The following is a 25709-nucleotide window of genomic DNA, read 5'->3' as shown; positions in this document are numbered from 1 at the left end:
TTTCGTCTGAGTCTTTCCATTTTTGCGAAGATCCAAAGTCCGAGAGAAAAATTTCGTTTCGGTGGACAAGAACATTGCGTAATTTTATGTCCTTGTGTCTTACGTTCTCTTTGTGTAGATACGCCACCGCTGAGGCGAGACAACCAAAAAATCTCTCAATCAGACGATCGCCGAGATGCCTTGGAATCCAGGATGAGAGGTCTTCTTCTGCAATCGGAAGCATTGTCAACGCCATCCACTTGGGATCCATGTAGCTTCCAACATAGCGTACAAGATGATGATGCCGGAGATTTTCGAGCACTTCGAGCTCTTTCTTGAAAAGATCGATCTTGTCTTCCGAGTCTCTGTGTTGAAAAGTCTTCCTGGCGTAGCACTTGCCGCTGTACCTGCCTTTGACACTATCTACCACGCCGAAGGAGCCCTGGCCAAGCTGTTTGATTGAGATCAAGGGGCAGTGTTCGACATCCGCAAACATTACGTGCCGCCTTACTCTCGGCCCTTGTTTTTGCATTTCTTCTGTTATCACCAGGGTCTGGAGCTCAAGAAAGCGCTTGCAGGCTCCCTCTTCATTTCTGAACCCATCGGGTAGGGTCCAGTCGGTGTATGGCAAGTGGTCATCGGACAAGCCGCGAAAAGCGTTGTGAAATCGTATCAAATGGCTCAAGTACAGCAAAGCATATGTGCGCGGTCGTTTGCCTCCATCTTCATCTCCATGTTGCTTTAGGAGTCTTTTGATTTCTGATACGGTTTCGTCCTGTAGAGGTACAGATGTTGCGGGGTTACCAGCACAGTCGATTGGCTTAAGGAGTTTGGAAATGGAATTCTGAAGCTCTGAGCTAGCCATCTTTGCCGCTGAGTATCTTGGTTGATGAGCTGGAGTTGACCGAGGGACTGAGGGTTGAAATCAAGGCAACCACTGTTGGTCGTGCAAGGCTGAGCGGGCTCTGGGTGTCAGGGCTTCGGGATAGTCACCGATCTAGTGGCGGAAGCCTAATATCATTTGACATGCTCTGGGGGGGTCGGAGTGGGCTTGAGAAACCAGTTGAAGAGGCCTGGACGTACGCCGCCCGTATGGAGGTTGAGTGGAGTGTATGTCAGAGAAACGAGTGAGCAGGGTGTAACAGGCTGCTAGGCTACGTTGGCTTGATTCCCCACCATGATTGGTGGCGGCACTCGCTTGCGAACGTCCTGCAGGAGTGGAGTCAGCTCATTTAGTAACCCAGCCAGCCCACTTTTGTCCCCGACGTTCAGCGCAGAGTTGGTTTCCTTTTTTATTTTATTGAACAGCACCACTCTGCCTTGCCGACTTACCCTTGTTTTACTTTTTCTGGAACGCAATATAATAAGCTGGAGCTATATGGAAGGCCATTTCGGGGGCCAGACAAGAGAGTCGGCTATCACGTATACTATAAGTGCTCGATGGATTCTTGTCACAATATTCTACCCAATCTTAGATGTTCTTTGCTAATTCTTAACTGCAAAGGGTTTTGCAGTTTTATTTCTTTTGGGAAATTCGATCTGCGCAAACTTAAGGAAAACTACAAAAATTGTTGCCATCCGCTACCCCATTCAACCACCCTCCTCTCCCTTTCTTTCATCGTGCGCTTCCTTCCCTTTCCTGCGCCCGCTCTCACCAATCCACCTTGCTTCCTCAAATGAAATCACCCTACAAATATCCCAGGCCCGCCCCACTAATAAACTCCAGATCGCTTCTAAGCACCCATTCTTCGACGCCTACTTTTGCCGCACCCTCGGCCTGGCGCTGGCTCCCCAGCTCCATCCAACGCGCCAAGAGCCCGCCATCGACGACGCCACGGCTGCCGAACCCCTCGCTCTCGACGGCGCGGTATGCGCGGGGATTGAGGCCGCACCAGTGCTCAAGCGAGCCGAGCAGGAACGTCTGCAGCGCGCCGAGGCGGCGGTACTGTTGCTCGGACACGGGCGTGAGGAGAGCTACGCTGCCGGAAAGGGTGGTGAGGAGGATGTGTTGTTGTGGGGGCTTTGCAGTGGTTGTTGGATCAAGGTCCATGGCGTCCGGGTTGTTTTCAGGATTGTAGTCGAGGTCGTCTGGATCGTCAGGGTTGGAGGTACCCGTGGTGGGGAGCAGGGACGAGGGAAGCAGTGTCATGGTGGTGGTGAAGTGGCCGGTGTGGAAGGTCGACTTGTGCAGCAACCGCTGGCCCGACAGCGACTTGGGGTGCTCCGGGTCGTACTGTAGCACGTGCAGGTTGCAGTCCGCATCCGCGACCATCAGGCAGAGCTGCTTGTCGTGTGGCAGGAATTCGGCGGCCATGACCTCCATATGTGCTTTGCTCTTTCCGAAGAGTATCATCTTGTATGGGTCCTCCTGAAGCCATCGTCAGCATCGTGTGTATTTCGAGACAATGAGCCCTGTTGGAATACTTACCGTGTACCCGACGAACCAGGCTCCCTTAGCGGCGTCGCCCATCAGCAGCATCCCCGATCCTTTGAGCTCTCTTGCGACGGTTACGTAACATTGCATGTCCATGAAGGCGACTGGCAGCAGCGTCCCGTCCTCTTTCAGGCCTCTCACCATGCACTTCTGACCTTGCGCCATGAGCAAGAAGCCCTGACTGCCGACGTCCGTGATGGCGGTGACTGAGCCCCTCACCTCTTCCTTGGCGATCAGCTTCAGCTTGCGGTTGGTCTCCGGGTGGCCGGGCTCGGGGACGACGTTGATGACTTCGAACACGTATATGCAGCCACGTGATGGCAAATCTTCACCGCGAATAAAGCCCGTACCTACGGCTACCAGCTGCTTTCGCTCATGCGTGTTCTCTGAGACCTCGAGATTAAGTACTTTGATCGTGAGGACCACCTCGAATGCTTCGAGCTCGTGCCTATGTTGAGATGAGCTTCAGAAATTCCGAGCAGGAGGGGTCGGTGTCCTTACGTATCGATTACATTCATGGTCTGCGCATCAAGAACCTTGATCATGCCGTGTTCGACCATTGGTTTAAATGTGATGTCTGCATAAGACATGTTAGAAACAGCTTAGAGCGACAGAGGAAAAAACTCACTCTCTTCGAGCCACTCATGGTGATGCTCATCTTCAGGCAGTGTGAAAGGTTCTTTCTCGCCCACACCAAGAACGAGGACATCCTTAGGTGGATGGTAGCACATAGCTTGAATATCCTGTCCCATGGGTATCTTCTTCACCGCCCAACCAACATCACCGTAACGGAATCCACGCGGAAGTTGACACACGCGTAGGTTTCCCTGCGGAATAAGGTAGGTTAGCAATTGTTGGACACTCGGATAATGCTCGAAGCACTTACGTCAGTGTCAATGAAGGCAAACCCACGATCGCACTCGGCCGTGTGGAAGCTGCTCAGATTTTTGACCGATTTGGTCCTCATCTTGAGTACTCGTGGGAGGCTTGAAGATTCCTTCAAGATGAAACTCGGTGACGTCCCTGCCATGAAGGCGGCGCTGTACCCCCCGACATTAACAAGTGGAGTTAGAATACTCTCCCTGCCATCCGCAACCTCTTCAGACTCCAGCGCAGGGTCTTCACTGAATTCTGGGAGTCGCGGCTGGGGTACCTTGAGCCACCTCAGGTTTTCGATGAAGGGCTGCACCGTCTCATGGATGGGGAAATGGTACGGTTGGTAGATCACTAGGTCATTGGACGAAGTGCGTACCTGGTAAAATTAGCAGTGTTTAGGTAGAACAAGAAGGCGCATGCTTACGATAAGGTGTGGGCTTTTCGACGTTGAGTCACCAAGATCTGTTACAAGGATTTCACTTAATGCTGCTTTTGCAGATGACCGACGAGGCGTGAAGTCTGCCGTCAACATGGGTGGAAGGAAGCCAAGGCTTGCGGCAATGTAGGCCGGCTTCGATAGATCCGGCAACGCGTACACCTATTCAGCAAATCAGCTCTGAACTCGGACGCCAGTGAGGAAACTAGTCTTACGTGCAGGCCACCTTCGGCACTGAGAAGATAGGCCAAGGCTTTGTCTCCCGTGGTTGGCGATTGGTGGATGCAACCCGAAAGCCATTTGGTGGACAACAGGGCATCACCCCGGTCGATCTCCTCCATCTCGCCATTTGCATCCGCTTGCAAGATGATGACGCTGGAATCATCGCGCAGAACAAGGATGTAAGGGTCTGCAAAGCTGGCACTGACGATTCTGAGCTCCGAGCCGTTCTCATCTTCCATGGGAAGGATTTGGTCAAGGCCAAGTTCTACACACAGGGAAAGTTAGTCATGCTCTGGTAAATTGCACTTTATGGCAAACATTGCTTTGTGCACAAGTTCGAGGGCAGTGAGAAGGGTGAGGTGGAAACATTGTATTGATCTAAGCACATGGTTTGTGGAAGCTTTTGCAGTCCGATCTGTCCTCTCGAGCTTCCACACAAATGCTCTGGCCACAGTTCGAGCTGCAAGTAAAATGCTGCTTTGACCGGCAGAGACACCGCAGCTTTGCCGTCGTGCAGAACCGCCGTAGGCCAACGTAGCTTTAAGCTTCATTTTGGTCGTAATGCCGCCCGAATGGGCATTGAGATCTAGCCTTCTAGCAGCAACGGAAAATGAATATGAAAATTTGCACTTACCGGAATCATAGCTGCGGATCTCCGCTTTCAACACCTGAACTATCCTTGTTCCGCCAGCAATGGTGCCTACATTGATGGTGGCTGCATCTTCACGCTCAAAGTCGCCTTTGCTGGTTTCTTCGAAGCCAGTGGCTGTAATGTTGAAGACAGCAGACTCTTCGCCACCCTCACTGTTTGACCTCAAGACGATCAAAAATTGATCATAGTCCACATCCGCTGCAAGTTTTGCTTCGGCATCTTGCGGGCCGGCAGCCACCATTCCTTTGGGTGCCGGCTTCTTGGCGTGGACCGACCAGACGGCTCGGGCAGTGGAGAATTCTCCTTTGCGCATGATGACAGGATCAAGTTCCCGTCTCATGACGGCGAGAGCTCCAGCCTTGCCACGTCCCGTTGATGCGACCAGGTCCAGTTGGTCTATCGTCTTCTCCACAACGCCCATGGCAGTGTCTGTTACCTTGTGGCTTGCCAAAGCCATATCCTTGATTGGTGCTAAACTTAGTAAGCTGTCGTGGATCCTAAAAGTGTAATTGCCGGGATCACTGGAGTCTGTCGACGCTGCAGAAGCCTTTGCGGTCGAAGGACCATCCCCATAGAGATCGTCGTCATCCTCCAAATCCTCTTCATCGAATGACAACTCCGCATCATCAGCGAGCATCTCAGCGTGAGTTCGTTTTTTGGAGAGTTGTGTCGCCTTCTTGGTCCAACCGAGAACGACGGAGTCTCCGTCTTCGCTGCCAATAAACATCCTGTTGCGGCCTAAACTCGTCGTGCAAGAAGCTGCTGTCACCACGACAGAGCCTCCCTTATCTTCCGATACTCTCCGGATGGATATTCCAGAGACCGACCTTCCGTCGAGCTTGAAATCGATGATCGCCAAGCTACCGTCTCGAAGAATGACGAGTAAGTCACCAGTCTCAGAAGACAGAAGCTCTACGCTGGCGCCTTCAAGCCTCATACCCAGGTCTGATTGGTCGGCCATGGGAAAAGAGGAACATTGCTTGGCAAAATCATTTACAGCGACCGCGTTCGTCTTCCCGGCTTGGTCGACATGAATGAACTGGTTTGCACCAAGGAGGAGCGCGCCGCCAACAGGTAGAGGCAGCGGCATCACCTTGGAAGTATCATACGGAAGGCCAGTGACTGAGAGCAGGGCGGTGGATGCCTTCTCTTCCAGATCCAGCGTGAAGACGGTGTAAGTTAAGACATCGCGGCGCTCGTAGAGCAGCGAAGCAGCGGCTGCTTTGTTTGCTGAGATGATACCAAATGTAGGCTCTCGGTACTCGTGGAGAAAGTCAAGGTGAACAGGGTGCGTCAGGGTAGGGTCGATCTGCGGCAACGATAGGGCGAAGGAAGACTTGTATGGGGTCTGAGGCACATCACCATTTGTCGCCTTTTCTTTAGCAGCAGGGGGCTCATCTAAATCCGGGTCGTAGTCATCCCCCTCGACCAGGTCATCGCCAAGCTGGCGGAAAGGCAGAATGGCCAGGTGGCGTGCGCCAAACTTTAGAGCGGCGCACCTGCTGCTCGGATCGGCAACCAAAAAGTTGTGATACTGTCCCAGGTCGGCGTCCCATGGGGCACCTTGCAGCTCTTCGCCCTCGTAAAAGTGAATGGAGATGGTCGACAAAGCATGGTTCACCGGATCCCACTCGACCAAGCTCATCTTGGCGTCTCGAAAAGCAATGAGAAGAGCATCGCCGCCAGACTTGGTGTCGAGGGCCTTGATGCGGGCAAGCGAGAGGACAGTTCCCTGCAGCGGATACTCGGCGACGAGCACAAGCTTGGATGTGTGTTCGGTTCGCTGGACGAATAGATCGGCGGGCTCGGAGGGGTCATCGGCGGCGACAGCGGTAGCGGGGCCATCTTTGGCAGCTTGGCTGACCTCGGTGACGATGGACTTCAGCTCGAAGACTTGAAGCAGCGACGTCTTCGCAACGACGAGGTTGTGGGCTTTGGGGCCGAGGAATGCCAGGCTGACGGCATTGGAGACGGCGGTGGGCGGGGTGAGCTCAGTGTAGACCTGCATAGTGGCGGCGGAGGGAGCGCAGGACAGGCGCGAGCATGGTGCGCCGGGCAATGGACGCGGTTTGTTGGTGGTGGTGGTGGTTGCGAGGCGGAATGCCGACGCGCCAAGCACTCGCTGCAGGGAGCAACGCGATCGCCATGGCGCACGTCCCCACGTCATCGTGAGGCAGCTCCCGTCGCCAGGCAAGCTTCCATCGCCCCCGCCGCCCGGATTCCACAACCCAACGTGCGGGCTACTTCTCGACTTGACTTGACTTGACTCTCCAGAACCTCCAACTCCACAGCGTCGCCCGCAGACGCAATCTCACCACCATGGCGCTCATCCAGACAAGCTTGATCTGGGTCGCCTATGCCGTCGCTATTGTCATTCTGCTGGCCATCGCCGCCATCTTCGTCTACATCTACCAGACCCCTCGCGAACGCGCCGCCTCCGTGACCGCAGTATGCATCTTCACCGTGAGCGCTCTCTGGGCTACTATTCTGCTCATGCCCGTCGACATTGCCCTCACCTCGTCCACCAACGCCGCCAAGGAAGGCCGCCGCAAGGACTGGGCCACGCCCGACAAGGTGGACGACATTGTTTACACTCTGAAGATTGTTTACTATACCCTATACTCGCTGGATGCTGTGCTATGTCTTCTGCTCGTTCCCTTCACCTACTTCTTCTACGAAGAGTACGATGAGGGTGCCGAAGAGGATGGCACGCAGACCGTGGGGTCTCGCCTCTGGGGTGCCCTCAAGTACACCATTGCTTTCATCGTCTTGGTCGTGATTTTGTTCCTCGTCGGCTTTTTCGTGCCGGTCGCGAGGAGTACCAAACACCAACACCTAGACTTGGACTATTTCAAGAAGCTCTTAGCTGAGAATCGTAAGTCGTTCTCACTGGCCATTTCGATGCTGGAAAGCTAACGACGCCCTACTAGATGGCGAGCGCGCTCTCACATTCGCTTTGGGCCTTTTGATCACCATTGGTACGATTATATACATTCTCTACACAGCGGCTGGCCTCGCGCTTCTTCCCGCAGCCATGATCAAGTCTGCTCCATCCATTTCGGCCCCGACGCTAGCCCAAGACACCGCTGCACAACTCGAATCAAACCGCGAGGAACAGAGACAACTTGAGCGGCGCAACGAGGGTCGCGCCGATGGCCTGGATGCTCGTGAACGCCGCCGGCTTGAAGCTCTTGTGCGCGACGAGCGCACCCTTGTCAGGCGGGAGCGTCTTGCTGCCGAAGCCAGCGGCGAGGAGCGAGGCTGGCTGATGAGGGCCTGGATCAAGATCGAGGCCATCTTCAGGCCCATCAAACTCCTCGGCGGAATCATACTGATGATCTTTGCGCTCCTGATCTTCGTCTCCATGCTCATCACCGGCATCGACAAGGCAAAGAACTCTATTTGCAAGGCCGGATGTGGTTATGTGCTCGGTCACATCAACATTTTCCAGCCTATCAACTGGATTTTCGTCCAATCCTCCAAGGTGTTCCCCATTGACTACATCATCTTCCTCTTGCTGGTACTCTTTTTGTTTTCTGCATCCGTCGTCGGCATTGCCACTGTGGGCATTCGCTTCCTTTGGATCACCATCTTCCAGATCAGGAAGGGTCACACAAGCCCTCAGGCCCTTCTCCTGGCAACAGTCCTTCTGACTTTGATGGTCCTGGCCATCAACTATTCTGTTGCCATGATGATTGCGCCGCAGTACGCCACTTTTGGACCCCAGACCTACTGTGACCGTCCCGCCCACCACCCAGGAGAGCAGCCAGATTGCTCGCAACACAAGAGTGCCATCAAACCATGCACTGAACTTGCAGAGAACCCTGTCGCAAAAGATGTTTGCACTCCTAGTGTCGTCACCACGTTCATCAATCGCGTGACGGTGAACTTCCTATTCTTCGGTGTGGTGGACTTTTGGGCCCAGTTCGCTTTCCTTTGTGAGTATTCCTTGGAAATCTTGGAGCCCCATCTTTCTGGGATTCCTGAGCTAACAAAAACCAGTGGTATATCTGATTGTCTTCATCACTATGTTGTTCCGCACTCCAAGGCTCGACGTGGCCCAGCTGGATGCAGATCTCGAGGAAGAAGAGGAGGAAGGATTGCTTTCCAGCACGGGTCGTCGCTTCAACGCCACATGGCAAGACATCACCAGCCGTTCAAAGGCCAGAGCTGCTGCATATGGAACAACCGACAACGGTACTAACCACGGCAGCCGATCTGAGGGAAGAGACACTAACTGGTGATCTCCTCCCAAGCTGTAGTCTCATGAGTCTGGGCGGCAAGAATCCTGCATATGATGTAATGTCCATTTGTTTTTGTTTTTCTGTTTTTCTTTCCGTTTACCTGTGCGTATGATATCCCAAGGTGGTATATAGTCCTTTTTGAGGAATGAATCTAGCCGTGTTTGTAGAATTTTTTATTTGGTATTCTCGTCCGGGCGATAGCTTCAACTGCCCATGACGTGAGCGAAAAACAAATCAACGCTAGCCTTCGGATGCAATGTCTTTCGATACGGATGGGAATTGTCGCCGGAGAGTAGCTCGAAATTTCCTTATGGCGGACGACTGTCGATTTATGTCAGGGATTTCCTAACGCTTGCTCCAACCAGCCCCATGAATCGAGCAATGCATTGCATGACTAATAATAGCAGTTCATTTCAAAGAGAAGTAGAGTATTGTAGTCGGAGTTCATAAGTCATTGTGAGAGTCTTTGCAATCTGGATTGTGACGAGACAGACCTCAGGTGCAATGTAGCATTAGTGGACTATGTGTTTTGTCTGAACCCGAATCTTTCTATCCGGTGCTGTAGTACCAGTCCAGGAGGACCGGTGTGCTCCGTCCCGAGATGTGAATTTCGCTCAACAGAAATTCACCCCTTCCAATCTGCGGAATTTTTCAAGGAGGCGACCAGCCGTAGAGATTGCCCACATTCTAATCCTCCTTGCTTCTCTCGCGGCGGTTGTTATCCTAATCTTCCTGGCTGCCAGAGAACCGCTTCCACATCAATATTCCAAGCCCTATAGCGAGATAGCTAGAAATGATCCAGCCAACCACAATCGCAACGCCGTATCCGCCCATCATAGCACTTGTGAGAATAGCGAAAGTACTACCGGCAGCGACGGAGCCGATGGATGCTTGGATAGTCGCAGCGATGGAGCCTGTTGTGCGGGTCAGTCGCTCTCACTTGACCGCGGGCATAGCGAAATTGGATGGTGTTGTGTTTCTCTTCCTCACTTACCAGCGGCGACACCAGCAGCGGTGAAACCAAGACAATGCAAGAAGACCGGAGGCAAGACAATCGCTAGGATGACTCCGACGACGATGGCAGCTGTCTTGTATGGGTGCGCTTTGACCCACTCGATGGCATGCCGGACTTTAATGCGCAGCGCGCAGCGAAGGTCGAGGAAGGTCTTCTTGATAATGCGAAATGCCTTAGCGCAGAAACCCTTGAAGTTGTTTTTGACCTTGGCTGCAGTGTTTTCAAGCTGGGTCTTCACTTTTTTGGCCGTGTTCGTGATGGTCTCCATTGCGGTGTTGACAGCTTTGGCAATACTTTTCGTCGCCTTGCCAGCGGCGGCCGAGAGCGAGGTAAAAAAGCCCATTGTCGTGGCTGGCTTGCGGCCGGTGGGAGGGTGGAAGGGTGGAGAGGACTAGCGAAGGAGCGGGTGCTGGAATTAAGTGAGCGTCGGGGCGGAAAGTGCAGAAGGTCTACGCTTTTAAGAGACTCCGGGCTGTCGAGTGTGGAACGTTGCAGCAGCTCAGAAAAAGGTTCTGGTGAAAGTTCTTCTGGATGGTTCCTTTGCACATGTGAGGTTGGCTGTAAGGTTCCCAGCTAAAGATATTTCACTCTACCTACGTAGGCGACGGACATCTAGAAAAATTAACATATGTGAGTAGTTGAAGCTATTGTCCGGACGTGTATGTAGAATTTCTAATTCGACATTCTCGTCCAGACGATAGCTTCAACTACCCATGACATGAGCCAAAAAAATAAATAAATCCATCGGCTGCGAGAGGGGACTGTAGTTGCGTTGACTACAGCAATGTAAAACGAACCGATCTTTAACCAGTGGTGCAGAAGAGCGTCACTACTTCATCTGAGCCATCCGGTCGTCTAGATGCTTTTGTAAAATCACAAAAGAGTTTCACGTTCTCACTTCAGATGTAGCTCACCTTCGGAATAATCGCCTTCGCAGAAAAGTCCTTTGTTGGGCGAGGTAGATACGTGGATGACGGCTGGTTCAACCGCGAAACTCCAACCTGAAAGGCAAGTACATGCAAACGAGTAGGAAACTCGAATTGAACGAAACTGCACTGTATACTACATCAAACATAACAAGCCTCTCGGGGTATCTCAATCTTACAGCGGACGGACAAGTCAACACGAGAGTGCTCCATATAAAGAGTCCAGAAAATATTCAACACATCATCCTACGCTTCAAAAGTTCACCGCGCACCGAGTGCTTCGAGAGCGATCCTCAACTCTTTAACTGCCGTAGGGACATCCTCAAAGTTCAAGGCCGAAATTGCCCACTTTGCATGCTTCTGAGCATTCATAACTGAGTCGTCATCCGTCCTATAGTTCTCCGCTCCTCGGGCAGTGGGCGGGGGTAGGTTGGTCTGCGCAAACGGTACGACGGCCTGCGGCGGAACAGCGGGCACGGAGGGTATGGAATTGGCCGGTGCAACGACAGGTGCGGAAGCTGTGGGTGCCGAAGGGGGCGGCTGATAGAAGTCGTTCGGATTATACTGGCCATTATCAGGTGCGGGAGGAGCGGAAGGCGCATCATCCATTGGCTGCTCAGGCGCTGTAGGCAGGCTAGGGGCAGGGCCTTCAGATGTGAAGGTCGGTACCGCCGGGAAATAGCCGCCGCCAATGGAGTTCTTGCGGTCCTCTGTAGACTCGAGCGGGGAGACGTCGCCGTGGGTGGGGTCGCCAAAGGGCGGTGCGGAGGGAGCGCCAGCCGGCGAGATGGGAAGGGATGTCTTGGATTCTTGTGAGGGTGAGGGCGCAAAGGAAGGAGGTGCCGTCTCAACCGTAGGTTGCAGGGAGAGAGTGCCATTTATACGCTGAACTTCTGGATCGTTGGGATCGAGGGCCGGGGCCGACTCTTCGCTGGTGGGCTCGGCCTCTTGCACGGGATTGGACAGGTTGGGGTCCTCGCCAGCTTTCAGGGCTTTGGCAATGCGCAGAGCATGGTATTTGGCGTATTTCGACTTGGCGGCGAGCTCAGGATCCAATGTGCCCCAGACGCCCATGAGATCGAGGAAGGTGGCAGCGGCGCGGAAGGTGTCTGCTGTCTGGCTGAGGGCACGTCAGCCAGCAATGGAGAGGCAGCGGGGATGTATGCGTACGCTGAAGCCTTGTTTGCACGCACTGCATTGTCGGCGCGCTGAAAGGTTTCAAGGGCAAATTGCTCGACATAGACCTTGGCAGCAACGTCGTCGAGGATGGCGTCATTGTCGGCGTGCTGGGCTTTGGTTTGCTCCAGCTTGTCCATCAGCGTGGTGGTGTATTGCATGCATTCTTCGTCGGCGGTGTGCAGGCCCTTGGCAATGATTTGGTTCACGATGAAGTATTCGCCTGCGGGCTGGGTCAGCTTGGTGGGGTGCAGCAGGCAGGCGGGGAGCTTACACCAGTAGGAGATGACGGGCTTGAACTTCTCGAGCTGGACGGCGCGCTGGGCGAAGCGGGTGATGTCGGCGGCCTTCAGGCCCTGGGGCACTTTGGACGTCATGGCGGGGGTTGTGCGTGGGCAAGGTGGGGAGTGGGATGGGATGCGGTTGTGGTGGGCGCGGCTGACCGCCTGGAGCTCTGGCCACGCGGGAGATGCGCCTTCGAGAACCCCCGCGAATCGATTAGCGTCATTGAGGCCAGCTTGCATATTTCGAGCTATATTATTGCTTTCGCGCTCCCGCCTCTTCGCCGCACCTCTCAGATTCGCTCGCACTCGATTCTTGCTCCCCGTCTGCAGCTTGCCATGGTGTCCCACAAGGCATTGGCCGCTGCCGCGGTCGCCGCCTTCTTCTCCTCGCCCGCCCTCGCCGCCATGTACCCCAAGAACTCGCCAGTCTTGCAGGTCGAGGCCAAGGATTACAATAGCCTCATTGCGAAGTCCAACTATACTTCTGTAAGTCCACACGACGCTTGCACGGCCAACCACGCTGACAGCGCGCCAGATTGTCGAGTAAGCTCCCGGTAGTCGCGACACCACTTGGTCCTAGCTCCTAACCCTACCAACTAGATTCTACGCGCCCTGGTGTGGCCACTGCCAGAACTTGAAGCCCGCCTACGAGAAGGCCGCCAAGAACCTTGCCGGTCTCGCCAAGGTCGCCGCCGTCAACTGCGATGACGATCTCAACAAGCGACTCTGCGCCGAGATGGGCGTCGAGGGCTTCCCCACGCTCAAGATTGTGCGCCCGGGGAAGAAGCCGGGCAAGCCCACAGTGGAGGACTACAGAGGCGCGAGGAGCGCCAAAGCCATCGTCGACGCTGTCGTCGAGAAGATTCCCAACCACGTCAAGCGCGTGACCGACAGCGACTTCGACGACTTCTTGAACGAGGGCAATGGTAGCCCGAAGGCTATTCTGTTTACCGAGAAGGGTACTACGAGCGCGCTTCTGCGGGCTTTGGCCATTGATTTCCTGGGAAGCATTCAGGTCGCCCAGGTCCGCAACAAGGAGAAGAAGGCCGTCGAGTCTCTCGGTATCGACAAGTTCCCCAGCCTGGTTCTGCTCCCCGGCGGCGACAAGGAAGCCATTGTCTACTCGGGTGAGATGAAAAAGGAGCCAATGGTCGAATTCCTTTCTCAGGCCGCTTCGCCGAACCCTGACCCCGCACCAGCGAAGCCTAAGACCGACAAGAAAGGTAAGAAGGAGGCTAAAAAGGATACCAAGAAAGAGGCAGAGACGAGTGAGGAGGCCGTTACTCCTGATCAGGATAAGCCCGTTGATGTCACCGACTCTGGGCCGCGCCTCCTCATGCTTGACACCGAAGAGCTTCTTCAGAAGGAGTGTCTGTCCACAAAGTCTCACAACTGTATTCTGGCTCTCCTTCCTTCGAGGACCGACGCTAAGGAGCCGCTCCCTGAGCAGGCGCAGGATGCGCTTGCCTCCCTGACTGACGTTATCAAGAAGCACACCAAGGGCGGTCACCGCCTGTTCCCTGTATACACTGCTCCTCTTGACAACGAGGGTGCCGCCAAGCTCCGGAAAGAGCTTAACTTGAACACAGACGGCTTCGAGCTGATCGTTACGAACTCCAAGAAATCTTGGTGGAAGCACTACTCGGGCAGCGACTACTCTCTAAAGAGTGTTGAGGACTGGATTGACGCCATCAAGATGGGCGAGGGTAAGAAGGAAAAGCTGCCGCAGAGCCTCATCGTTGAGTCCAAGGAGGAAGTCAAGGTCGACACCGACCAGCAACCTGTTAAGATTGAGGTTGAGGAGATAGTCGAGGAGAAGGCCGTTCCGGAGCACGGAGAGCTATGAGTTTAAAGAATAAGCAATTCGTATCTTGGGTTCTTTCAATCCTTAGGGCAATGTTTCACGCCGCATATTCTCTTTTCATCATGGGTATTACATCACATCCGCAAATGGGGGTATCCGCTCTACACACCCAACTAACGCACTGACACACTACCTCTGGATTTGGATGCATAACAATACCTAGCATTGCAGTTTGTCTTCTCCCCCAAATCAAAATCCAGCTCTATCTTGGAAAAATTGACATATGTAGGTGGGTGAGGCTATCGTCCGGACGTGTATGTAGAATTTTTAATTCGACATTCTCGTCCGGACGATGGCTTCAGCTACCCATGACATGAGCAAAAAAAAAAAAATCCACGCTAAGCCATCGGCGGCGAGAGGGAACTGTACATTTTCCTACAGACATAAATTACATCGACATCCCGACATGATCTTCCATCGGCCCTGCTTCCTCACACCCGTAATCCTCTCCACCTTTCAAACACACACATCCACCCTGCCTACACTCGGATCGTGATCACTCACCATCCCCTCTTCATCTGCCCACGTATTCACATGAATATGCTCATACTCCAGCCCCTTCCCGACCAACGCCTCACTCACGAATACATGGTCCAGCTGCTGACAGTTCATGTCATACAAATACGTATACCGCTCCACCTCTTCCACGCCGGCCGCGACGTCCGCATCGCTCAAGCCGCTCGCCGCCATAAACTTCTGGACCGGGTCCACGAATGCAAACTCGTTGAAATCGCCGGCCACCACGACATGGGCGTCAGGGTCGACGTCGAGCACGCTCGCGACGAAGGCGGCCGTGGCGTCGGCCTGGGCGGCGCGCACGTCGACGCCGCCGTTGGCGGGCGGTCTGGCGTCGCCCTCGAGGCTGCTCGAGCCGCCCTTGCTGGCCCAGTGCACATTGACGGTCCACAGGCGGCCGGCGCCGTCGCCGCCGAGCGTCTGCCACAGGGCGGCCAGCGGCTTGCGGCTGTTGCTCCACGCTGCGGTGTTGGCCGGGTCGACTCGGCCCGGGTTGAAGGACAGCTCGGTGGCCGACAGCACCTCGGTGGCCTGCGTCGCGTTGCCCGGGTTGGGGTTGAGCAGCGCCAGCTTGGCCGGGTCGTAGAGGTAGGCGACGCGGATGTTGCCGCCGGGCTGGCCGCCGTCGGCGCCGTCGACGGGGTCGATGGCGACGAAGGCGTACGAGTCCGGGCCGCCGGCGGCGGCGATGGCGGCGGCGAGCGCGGAGAGGGTGCCGTTGGAGCTGACGGTGCCGTCGTCGGTGGCGCCTGTGTCGTCCTGGACTTCTTGGATAAAGAGCAGGTCCGGCGAGTTCAGGTAGGACACAATGTGCTCGGCGACGGCGGCGAGGTGCGACGAGCTGGGCGAGAGGTTCTCGACGTTGTACGAGCCGAACGTCAGGCCAGAGCAGTCGCCGCTGGAGGTTAGGGCGGTTGCCGGCGGGAGAGCAGGCTCGGGGGAACTGAGAACGGCGAGCGCAGTGGTGGGCAGGATATAGTAGAACCCAAAGGCATACGTAACGACTCCGGTGATGTCTTCAAGGGTGTCTCCCAGCTTGATGGTGGCCGGGTTGGTTGTTCCGTCCAGGGGGTCACCAATCATGATGGCCTCGGGATTGGCATCTGGAGCAAGTTAGCTACTTCTTGTTCTGTTTTCCTATTGGGGAGTAAGCTACCAGCGTCGGTCATGGTCAACCCGCCCCTCCCATTCAACCCTGTTACCGTCCAATTTCCCCTCACCCACACTTCGTCATAGGAGTTTGGCTTCGCCAAGGCCACTGGCGCTTCAATCGCCACCAGCTCACCGCATAGGCTCTCCCAAAAATCCATTCCGTACACGTCCGGCTGCAGCGTGGGGTTGGCCACGGATATCTGGCTCTCATTGTTCGGCACCGCGAACACATCGCCATTATCCAAACCCGAGAACTGCTCCGTCGGCGGCGTCAAACCACCGCTGCCGATGACCAGGGGCTCGACGGCATTGCCTGAGGAGACAATGACAACATTCTTGGGCGAGGACAACTCGGTGAGATAGAGGTACGCCGACGAGGAGCGGTACTCTGCGACGGTGGCATCCAGCGTGATCTCGTCGCCGACGGTGAGGTTGGCGCCGACGGCGCTGGAGAAGACGTAGATGGAGTCGGAGCCGACGCTCGCCGAGGCAATCGCCGAGCGGATCCAGATGCCCGAGGGTCCTTTGGCGGTGACGATGCCCGTCACGTTGGTCACGGATTGGCCTTTGAAGGGCGAGATGAAGGCTTCGCCATTGATCTGACTGATTGTGACGGCAGACGCTGCGCGCAGGAACAGCAGCGTCGCCGCGGCCCAGGAAATGGCGGGAGAAGTCCACATGTTGGAGTATGGCTGGTGCTGCCTTCTCCCGCCGATGCGCCGTAGGTTATATACATGCTTGCCCAAGCACTCGCCAAGCTGGCAGTTACGTGAAGCAGAAGGTGTGTGCCATTTCGAGCTTCTCAGCCGCCGTGGAGCGGAGATGAGGCGGCTTGGCAGCGTCTTCGCGTATCTCGCTCGTTGTTTCTGTCGGCTGTCTCATTGGTCGCGATAACGCTTGGCTTGTCAGGCACCGCATGAACCGACGTCTTCTTCTGCAGCCGGCCGGCTCCGATGTGTAATTCTTTATAGACATCCTGTGGCTGTCGTTCGTTATCATTTTGGCGTAGGACTACGCATCGCTTATTGTACATTCATAGGCGAAGCAGGCAGCCGTTGCTGGACAATTGAGTCGACAAGGGGAAAAGGCACAATCTGGGACGTTCAAAAGCAGTTCAAAACGACTGTTAGTTGTAGTAGAGAGGGAAGGGGACCAAGTTTGACGTTGAATTTAGGGAGGCGCGAATATCGAAGAAGGCAAGATCATCGCGCGATTCAGTGCAGTGACACTGGTGCAGGCCCAGGAACGGCATGATCCGCAGCACGAACATTGAACGCCTTGCGTTAGCTTGAAAATAAGACAAAGGTAAACCTCTCGCTTATGGTCGCTATTCGGTCTATTCCGCATTTGCATGGAGAATGTCTAAAGAAACCGAGCTTATCTCCGGGTATCTTTGGAGTGCCGTTCGAGACGTGCATAAAGAGAACCCCGCCATTACCATCCAAATTTTCCCAATCGATCAGACTAATCCAGCGTTTTTCTCTCGGCTGGTGGTAGAGCACGCTAACCACTAGTCTGTGCTCTATTTTCCAGAGAAATCGACGTTGACGAAGCACCACTTGATGTCTTCGTTTTGGTCCTCAGTGGCTTTACCATTCAAATTAGCTTCCTTTGTTTTCCGAACACAGTGAATGGACAAGGCAGGCTTACCGTCAGCTGGAAACTTGACAACAGAATCCATCTTTTCGCCTTGGAGCACCTCTTCCCTGATTTCCTTCCATTCCTTTCCCTTTCGAAAGGCAGCATCCGCAACCTCTAGGCCCTTCTTCACCACGCCGACATCAAACAAGCCTTGTTTGTCCGTGAATTCGCCCAGAAGTCCAATCTTGCCACTGAATTTGTACGCTGCCAGCAACCTCGCCAGCCTAGCAGCACAGGCCCTCATCTCGTTGCGTAGATTGAGTCTCTCTTCCTCGAACATGGCCGCAAAGTTCGGGTCACCGAAGGCATCGGGATTGAGTAGGAGTTCGAAGTCGGTGTCGAAGCTGTAAGTGAGGATGCGAAGCTGGAGGTTGCCAAGCCGGCCGACAGCGTCACGACCAAGGCTCTCGAGGAATTTGAACAGTGGGTCCTTGGTTCCAGCAGAATTACCGGCACACTTGATAGCAGTGTGGAAGGTACTGTTCCTGAGGTATACTTCTTCGAGCTCGGGGCTGATCTCGGGGTCGTAGGCAGCAGAGAAAGGGTGGAGGCCGCGGACTTCCTTGAATTTGCGCCAGACACGGTCAAGGCCCAAACCCCAGAAGTCATCACTCACAAAGTGAAGCTCACTTTGATCTAGGTTGATGGGGCGAGTGCCGACTGGGTCGGTGATGTGGTTGGCAGTGAGTTGGTTGATGTGGTACTCGTAGATATGGTCACGAAGCTCGCGAGGCAGCCCGAGGAAGTAGTTGTCGTGCTCATCGAAAGACCCCTTCATATTGACTCCATCAGTGTAGACTTGAGCTTCTTCGCGTTGTGGGTAAGGGGACTGTGTACCTTGGCAGGCTTATGGCGCGGACACAGAATCGTGCTGAACATCTGGACCACCCGACCGGCCGCACGAGCGACCATTGCCTTGATTCCAATCATGATGTGGGGTGGAAGTCTGCTGTCAATTGAGATGTAGCCGAAGCAATATAGAGAGGGGACTAGATGGGTACCACCCTAGGGAGCAAGCCGCGGGCCTCACGCAGTCGGTGTTGTGAGGTGCTGAGGTCGTCGGTCGGCGCGGTTTGAAGTCGCGTTGGTGTGGCAGCTTCGACGTGTTTGGAAGGCGCACTGACCACTGGTGCAAGCCTTTGCGACTGGTCAAAAAGCATGTATCTGTTTTTCGCTCATACAACACATGGGTCCTTGAAGCCATCGTCCGGACGTATATGTAGAATTTTTAATTCGGCATTCTCGTCCAGACGATGGCTTCAAGGACCCATGTGCTGTTTTATTTTTTTTTTCTCAAAAAAATAGTCACCCTAGATTCGACGATCCTGCTTAGCCGTCTGCCCCTCTGTGTTTGATCTCTATTATCACTCAGCTGCAACAAAGTAGTACCATCACGCCAAGTCATAGACAACCCATTACGTTTGTGCACGACTTTCTCATGCACGCAGTCTGATATTTCAAGAGGGCTGAGCACAGAAGACGCAAGTAGGCTGGCAAAAGCGTAGGGCGTGCAGCTGCACCCCGGAGAGCCTTGCCGACAGTTCGATATGAGGACAGGCTGCAGAGCTTACTGCTGATGTGTCACGTATATGGATGCGTTGAGCTGACTGCCAATCTCAACGGTCCACAAATATCAGCTGGACGGCAAAAATCGCGCGCGTAAAGTCAATTGCTCCTTGCATACTGCAGTCGGCAGCTGAACAGAGCTCGAGGTCCGAGGCGACGCTAAGGTTCAAGACGTCCCGAAGGCTTGCAGAAGCTTTCGGACGGGGCAGTCGTCGACCATGCGAGGATTAGGTTTCGGCTCCGGGATTCTCATGCTGCATTCAGCCACGGCTGATTACCAATTGTCCGTCGCTTAGAGCGGATAAGGAGAGAAAAATGGCTCACGCAGAGGTGGTGGTACAAGGGAACAGGTGTTATACAGTGGATCCCGCAGCCGGAGGCGGTGGGTGCAAGCATGCTCGAGGCGGGGTAGACGCGTAGGGCGCGGGGGATGCTACTGATCCCTTTTCCCCAAGATCGAGTAATTATTACCCTTTCGAAACCAGCGCCTCGCGCGGGATGGAGGCTGTGCGGTCCATGATGGGCGCGCCAAGCTCAGCACCATGCTTGAAGCAAGGATGGCAATTTGTCCACCAAAGGATGCAGATCCAGCCGCAGCAATGAAGAATGATTAGCTCTGGGGTGCCTCTGCCGGGATGCGGAGACGGCTCCAGTCCGGCTGTGGGGTAGCCGGCCATCTGCTTCCAGCCATGGTTCGAGACCCGGACCATGCGGTATCTACCTATGTCGGCCAGCCGTCGCAGTCGCCCGAGACGCGCATGGGGTTGACGAGACCAGGGTGGCTCGTCGAGAGATGCGACGCGCGAGAGTAGCGAGGTCGGCACGGCGGACGCTGTGGCACGTCGGCTGTTCGTGCAGGCTGCCGAGGAGTTCCGCTGGTCGTGGTCGTGTGGTCGACGGACGGCGGTGTTGTGGGGATCGCCACGCGTGGGGGTCGTCGGTTGAGGCTGCGAGGAACAAGCTCCTCCATCGCCATTCCGCCGCCTTCTGCACGCGGCCCGTATCACCCGCCAGGTCCCATGACGCGCGCCCGGCGCAAGGAGTGGTGCCCGCCGTGGCAGCCGGTGTTGCGGTGACAGGTCGATGATATCAGACGAGCAGGTGAAGCGCGACCCCCACGCTAGCGAGCTGCGAACACCCTAGGAGCCACAGCCGCTCTTTCAAGCCAATCCACGCCCACGCACCGCCTGCTGATCGCCACCACAACCCAACTGCCTGCCGTGTCAACACCACCGCTTGTCCTCCCGATTGGCCTGGTGCCTGACCCCGTCGTCGTGAAGCCCGCAACCCCCACGCGCCCTCTGTGGCTGATGATCCCGGTTCGGCTATTTAACAGTCCGTTCTCTGCTGCCATGGCTCCCACAGGCAGTGACTATATCAATTGCCCCGGGCTCGGCCATCATTTCGACACTACGAACAATGTCTCCCCACTCGAACGGTAGCTACACCATGACTTCCGGTGCCGTCCAGGAATCCGCCATGACGAACAACACCGGCCGCCGCCCCCTGCTCCCCGGTGTCTACGTCCCTACCCCGGCCTTTTTCGACCCTGTGAGCGAGGATATCGACGTGGAGACCACTGCCTCGCATGCTGTGCGCCTAGCACAGGCCGGTGTTGCCGGCATCACCACTCAAGGCTCCAATGGCGAAGCCGTGCACCTCTCGCACAAAGAGCGCAACCTCATCACCTCGACCACCCGCCAGGCTCTCGACGCCGCTGGCTTCACCAACCTGCCCGTCATGGTCGGCTGTGGCGCCCAGTCCACGCGCGAGGCCATCGAGCTCTGCCAGGAGGCCCACGCCGCTGGCGGCGACTACGCCCTCATCCTTCCACCGGCCTACTACCAAGGCCTCTTCAACGCCGACTCGGTCAGCAGCTTCTTCCGCGACGTGGCCGCCGCATCTCCCATCCCCATCCTCATCTACAACTATCCGGGCGCCGTCGCCGGCCTCGACCTCAACTCCGACACCATCACCGCCCTCGCCGCCGCCCACCCCAACATCGTCGGCTGCAAGCTGACCTGCGGCAACACGGGCAAGCTGGCCCGCGTCGCCGCTGCCACGCAAGCCGCCACCCCTTCCAACCCGGGTTCGGGTTTCCTGTGCACCGGCGGCTCTGCCGACTTCACCCTGCAGACCATGATCGCCGGTGGTTCCGGCATCATCGCCGGCCTCGCCAACATCGCGCCCAAGGCCTGCGTGCGCCTCATCCAGCTGTACGAGGCGGGCGACCTCAAGGCTGCCCGCGAGCTGCAGGCCGTCGTGGCACGCGGCGACTGGGCTGCCATCAGGGGTGGTGTCGTCGGCACCAAGAGCGCCCTTATGTCGTTCTTCGGCTATGGCGGCTATGCACGCAAGCCGCTGCCGAGGCCCGGCAAGGAGGAGAACTTGAAGTGGAGGCAAGGCTTTGAAGAGTTGGTCACCGTGGAGAAGGCGCTATGAGGCGCGCCTGTCACTGCTCGTTTGCTTTGAGGCTGGTCCTATTTGAATGCATCACGGTGATGTTATTAATGATCTACTCTAATGTTCCTTTTCTTTCTGGGAAATGTGCACGAGTGGTGGGTTGGAGAAAAGCGCCGTTCACTCTGGCTTTGAGCGTGATGCGCTCTAGCGCTCGTTGCTTTATTTGTGTTAGCATCAAATGGCGCCCGGCTATGGTTTCGTAGCACCTCTTTCCCTCGTTTATGCGAGGGGAAAATAGTATGTTTGCGTAGCTTCGAATCATCACATCCTTGTCGCTCGCCTCAGCCCCTTCAGTGAAGTGTCTACCCCTGTTTATCTCTGCCGCTTAACGTATTCCGTTGTTTCGGAGATGCATGCGGGGAGCCTGGCAGAGCACCGAGGGTGGGGGGTAGATCTTTTGTCTGCCTGGAAAAAAAAGAGGGGGGTTTGTTCCGGTGTGGCGAGTTAGGCATACTGAAAGGGTGGGGGAATGTGATGTGTTTCATATCTTCTGGAAGCCGGGGAAATAAGAGTTGAGGCTATGAAGGCTAAGGAAGGTATTAGCGTATGCTTGTTAGAAGAGGCTTAGCACTCTCCCACAGCAACCACAGGTGGCAGTTGGCCACTGATAAGAAGGGCTTTGGTTTGCGACAACCCCTGCATATAAGAAATGGCTGTGAAATTATCCGTACCGTTACCCGCCAAGGCCTTCCAGAATCATTTGCCGCACACAAGGGTTTGCGGAATAAACACATTTACAGAAATAGTATCACAGCCGAAGGCTAGCGTTTTTTTTTTTTTTTTTTGGGCGCTTATGCCATGGGAAATTGAAGTTGCCGTCCAGAGGTGAATGTAGAACTGTTTAACTCAGCTACCCATATGAGTTATTTTTTTTGTTAAAAAAAGACGCTAATTCATGGTTAGTACGCTATGTCCTGAGCCTCTCTTCTTCTTCACGCTATTCTTCGGGTACTGTACAGTCCCCTCTCGCAGCCGATGGCTAGTGTGGATTTGTTTTTTGCTCATGTCATGGCTAGCTGAAGCTATCGTCCGGACGTGTATGTAGAATTTTTAATTCGACATTCTCGTCCAGACGATAGCTTCAACTACCCACATATTAATTCATTAAATTTCTAGCCATTTTAAAATCCACAATGATATATTTCGTTGAATATATTTCTTAAACATGTACAAAAAGACAAATCAAGATCTCATGAAACATATGGGGAACTGTATACGTAAGAAATGGTTAGAAGAAATAGGAAAACTTCCGAAGCAGCTCTCAATGTTTCTCATTACTAGAAATGTGAAAGCCAGCTAGGCCCGTCGACAATACCGTTACAGGGCTCTCTCCCGTGTAGTGCTTTGGCACATCATTTGTGTGGTTGTCGTCTCTCAGGGCATAGGAATAATTAGGTTTCTCTTGGGCGAAAAAGCCTTCGAGCAACGAGTTTCTCTTGTGAGCCTGGTTTGGCGTATCTAATGCCTGAGTCAATTCTAAGTCTCTACAAGAGATCTTCTTTGTTTGGGTCACTTTACCTACCACGATGACCTTCTGGCGAGCTTGTGGGGGTTGGCAATACGGATGCTGCACCTGAAGGAACGGACCCCGACATCGAGGGCGTGGACGATGTCGACGTGCTTGGAGACTCTGACTCGTAAGTCGGCAGTGGCGTAGAAGCTCGCGCTGGAGCACTCTGTGTCTGAGCCGTGTGTTTTGTCCTGGCTGTAGGCTTTCGGGGTGCTGTACTACGATGAACAGCTACATGACGCAAACCAATTTAAGAAGCGTCAGAAGACTTTAACGCAAAAGATTCTATATGGAAGAAGAAGGATGTAGACTGTATTGACGCTGAACTACCTACCTTGCGGAGGCGCTTGCCGAGCATGCCTACCCACTATCTTTTCTCCCTCTTTCAAACTCCTCATCCGCTCCTGAAGCATAGAACGCTCATTCTTGGTCTCGTTAGACTCGGATGCCAAATTAGCTAGAGCCTCGTCATCCATTTCCGAAACAATGGCCGGTGAGAAGATGTCGGAAAGGGAGGAGATAAGGCAGAATTCTACACCGAGGGTAGCGGCATTGTCGATGAAGGTATGGAGAGCAACCTTCATTCTGTCAGTTAGATGCACACAAGCCAGGAGTGTCTAAGCGTTTGTCCATACCTTGTAAAAGGCCTCCATGCAGTACAGCAGCACCTCGGAAGCGGACTCACCCTGCTCATCATCCCACCCTGGGTTATTTATGGCCTCGAGAATCTCCTGCAGCGACGTTTGAAATGTTGAGGTCCCTGGGCCGTACCGGAGCTTGAGACGCAGCGCGGTATCATCATGTTTCTGCTTGTTCTTGAGCCGTGGCATAGACTCGCTAAACAAAGGATTATATGTGATCAGATGTCCCGACTTGTAAGGTTTGAGCAGCTCATCGATTTTGGCGAATAGCTCCTTCCTCTTCTTGTCCATGATGGGTTGGATGTGCTCTTCAAGAAGCGCATAGTAGGTGTGCCCATCGGCCAGTGACGCTAGTAGCGTCTCTAAGAAACCGAGAGCGGCATTCCAAATTATATCGGCATGTTCCTTTACAATGCCTTCCCAAGGCGCTGCCTGCTCCCGGAAAATGTCGCCGACGAGGAGCGGGTTGTACATTCCAGGGAGCTCGCGTCCACGCCGAGTGCGCACCTTTTCTTTGATCTCTTCAACGTACTCGGCCCGGGGCGTGATCCTAGGTGCGGGAGCGGAGCTCTCAAGAGCAGACAGCTCGGATGAGCTCAATGAAGCTCGTTTGACGTCTGGTTCCGATCCCTTGCTGTCGACTATGGTATTGCTGTGTCCATACTTCTGCATGACATAGGCAAATTCCTCGTTCGCGTTCTGGATCACAGCTCGCAGACGTCGTCCGTGTGCTTCCTCCTCAGTGGGCTTTGTGAAAAACTCATGCTGGTAGGATCCTCGGACTGCCTCCAGAGTCAGCCTCTCGAACGTCTTGCTGATGTCGACCAGGTAAGCTCTTTGGTCTCTGGGCGTCTCGCGCGGCTCGCCCATGCGCGCGAGCCCGCTTTCACACTCCTGAATGCCCTTTTTGATCTCGGCCAGGAGGATGGGCAACTCGGTCCGGATTTGGCGAAGCAAGATGGACCCCAACCGCGTCCTCAGCGCATCGACGCCAACGTGAGCTTTGAGCACGCTGCCCCAAATCCCCTGGGCGAAGAAGTCCTTCTCAGCCCTATCACGCTCCTCGGACGAGCAGTCCCGCATCGCATGGTCCCTGTTCTTGACCACATGCCAGCCGAGGCGCAGTTCATGCTCCACGTTCTTGGCCAACCTCACGACGGCCGCCTCGTCTTCGCCGCCCACGACAACGCGGTCGGGCTTGGTGATGATGCCCAGCGTGCGGCGGCCCTCCGGGTCGGCCTCGCGCGCCAGCCGCAGCACCGCCTGGTTGGCGTGGTCGTAGTTGGCGGCGACGACGGCGAGGATGACGGAACGTGGGTTCTGCGCGTACGCCTGCGTCAGCCGCCGCACAGTCCGCACGTCCGCCGCCGTCTGGCCCCGCGCCTCCGACTGGATCAGCCCCGGCAGGTCGACGATGGTGAGCGGCGGCCAGTTTGGGCCCGAGATGTCGAGATGCAGGACGTCGTCATTGATTGACTTGCTGCCCGTCGTGGTTGTGTCGTCTGAGAAAATGTTTGGTGGAACACTGCCATTCATGCACTTCTTCGCGTCTTCGATTAGGGTGGGGAAGTCGGAGGGGTTGGTGAAGGTTGCACTAAAGCGCTTGAGACGCTCCTTGTCGGCCTCGCTACGGGAAGGCCCGGGAATGATGCTAATTTTGATCTCGCGGCGTAGCGAGCGGCGCAGGGCAACTTCAGTGGCGAATGTGGTACATATACCATCTTTCGTGGGAAAAGGTAGATGCGTGATGGCTTCGAGGAGGGAGCTTTTGCCCGAGGATTGGTCGCCGCAAACGATCAGTTGCGGGAGGTCGATGTGTTTGCTGATTCCATGGCCGCGAAGCTCGTCAATGACGTCGAGGAGGCCGGCCTGGTCGTCATTTTGGAGCTGGCCGAGTGCCGTGTCCTCGAGCGAGACAGTCTTCATCTCCACGTCTGGCTCTTCCAGGTTGACTTCTTTGAGATAAGCAGCGAGAGTCTCTGGTGAATGAGGAGACTCTTCGAAGGTCCCTGGGATAGACGTGCCAAACGAAAACATAAGAGGGCTATGGTTTAAATGTGAAGTGAAACGGGTCTGGTTCTGCCAGCGTTCAGTTGAAAGAACATCTGCTTT

General features: G+C 55.0%; 9 protein-coding genes across 9 annotated transcripts; 3 read left to right on the top strand and 6 right to left on the bottom strand.

The window, feature by feature from the left end:
• Window positions 1-1666: 1666 nt before the first annotated feature.
• LTHEOB_10858 (Cleavage/polyadenylation specificity factor A subunit) lies at window positions 1667-6607 on the bottom strand (the record flags this gene model as incomplete). The annotated part of the gene is made up of 8 exons (XM_035507549.1): window positions 1667-2347; window positions 2408-2861; window positions 2915-2990; window positions 3042-3240; window positions 3300-3665; window positions 3714-3887; window positions 3941-4212; window positions 4582-6607. 8 exons carry the CDS (start codon window positions 6605-6607, stop codon window positions 1667-1669), a joined length of 4248 nt encoding a protein of 1415 aa, XP_035366992.1.
• A 311-nt stretch (window positions 6608-6918) lies between these two features.
• LTHEOB_10857 (Lmbr1 domain protein) lies at window positions 6919-8843 on the top strand (the record flags this gene model as incomplete). The annotated part of the gene is made up of 3 exons (XM_035507548.1): window positions 6919-7474; window positions 7530-8537; window positions 8602-8843. 3 exons carry the CDS (start codon window positions 6919-6921, stop codon window positions 8841-8843), a joined length of 1806 nt encoding a protein of 601 aa, XP_035366991.1.
• A 723-nt stretch (window positions 8844-9566) lies between these two features.
• On the bottom strand, window positions 9567-10201 carry LTHEOB_10856 (uncharacterized protein; the record flags this gene model as incomplete). The annotated part of the gene is made up of 2 exons (XM_035507547.1): window positions 9567-9757; window positions 9838-10201. The coding sequence occupies 2 exons, from the start codon at window positions 10199-10201 to the stop codon at window positions 9567-9569; spliced, it is 555 nt and encodes a 184-aa protein (XP_035366990.1).
• An 844-nt stretch (window positions 10202-11045) lies between these two features.
• Window positions 11046-12337, bottom strand: LTHEOB_10855 (Short-chain dehydrogenase/reductase SDR; the record flags this gene model as incomplete). Its single annotated transcript, XM_035507546.1, has 3 exons — window positions 11046-11904; window positions 11955-12183; window positions 12235-12337. The coding sequence occupies 3 exons, from the start codon at window positions 12335-12337 to the stop codon at window positions 11046-11048; spliced, it is 1191 nt and encodes a 396-aa protein (XP_035366989.1).
• Window positions 12338-12580: 243 nt separating this feature from the next.
• On the top strand, window positions 12581-14090 carry LTHEOB_10854 (Disulfide-isomerase; the record flags this gene model as incomplete). Its single annotated transcript, XM_035507545.1, has 3 exons — window positions 12581-12730; window positions 12780-12787; window positions 12845-14090. 3 exons carry the CDS (start codon window positions 12581-12583, stop codon window positions 14088-14090), a joined length of 1404 nt encoding a protein of 467 aa, XP_035366988.1.
• Window positions 14091-14564: 474 nt separating this feature from the next.
• On the bottom strand, window positions 14565-16456 carry LTHEOB_10853 (Endonuclease/exonuclease/phosphatase; the record flags this gene model as incomplete). Its single annotated transcript, XM_035507544.1, has 2 exons — window positions 14565-15727; window positions 15781-16456. The coding sequence occupies 2 exons, from the start codon at window positions 16454-16456 to the stop codon at window positions 14565-14567; spliced, it is 1839 nt and encodes a 612-aa protein (XP_035366987.1).
• An 842-nt stretch (window positions 16457-17298) lies between these two features.
• Window positions 17299-18347, bottom strand: LTHEOB_10852 (Glucan synthase protein; the record flags this gene model as incomplete). Its single annotated transcript, XM_035507543.1, has 3 exons — window positions 17299-17363; window positions 17427-18189; window positions 18255-18347. 3 exons carry the CDS (start codon window positions 18345-18347, stop codon window positions 17299-17301), a joined length of 921 nt encoding a protein of 306 aa, XP_035366986.1.
• A 2055-nt stretch (window positions 18348-20402) lies between these two features.
• LTHEOB_10851 (Dihydrodipicolinate synthase) lies at window positions 20403-21425 on the top strand (the record flags this gene model as incomplete). The annotated part of the gene is made up of 1 exon (XM_035507542.1): window positions 20403-21425. One exon carries the CDS (start codon window positions 20403-20405, stop codon window positions 21423-21425), a length of 1023 nt encoding a protein of 340 aa, XP_035366985.1.
• Window positions 21426-22964: 1539 nt separating this feature from the next.
• LTHEOB_10850 (Interferon-induced GTP-binding protein mx) lies at window positions 22965-25634 on the bottom strand (the record flags this gene model as incomplete). The annotated part of the gene is made up of 3 exons (XM_035507541.1): window positions 22965-23174; window positions 23325-23534; window positions 23592-25634. The coding sequence occupies 3 exons, from the start codon at window positions 25632-25634 to the stop codon at window positions 22965-22967; spliced, it is 2463 nt and encodes an 820-aa protein (XP_035366984.1).
• Window positions 25635-25709: the final 75 nt, after the last annotated feature.

The sequence above is a fragment of the Lasiodiplodia theobromae genome (assembly GCF_012971845.1).
Source record: "Lasiodiplodia theobromae strain AM2As chromosome Unknown scaffold_42, whole genome shotgun sequence".
NCBI lineage: Eukaryota > Fungi > Ascomycota > Dothideomycetes > Botryosphaeriales > Botryosphaeriaceae > Lasiodiplodia > Lasiodiplodia theobromae.
The sequence above is the reverse complement of the archived record's forward strand: the minus strand, read 5'-3'. Positions and strand labels throughout refer to the sequence as shown.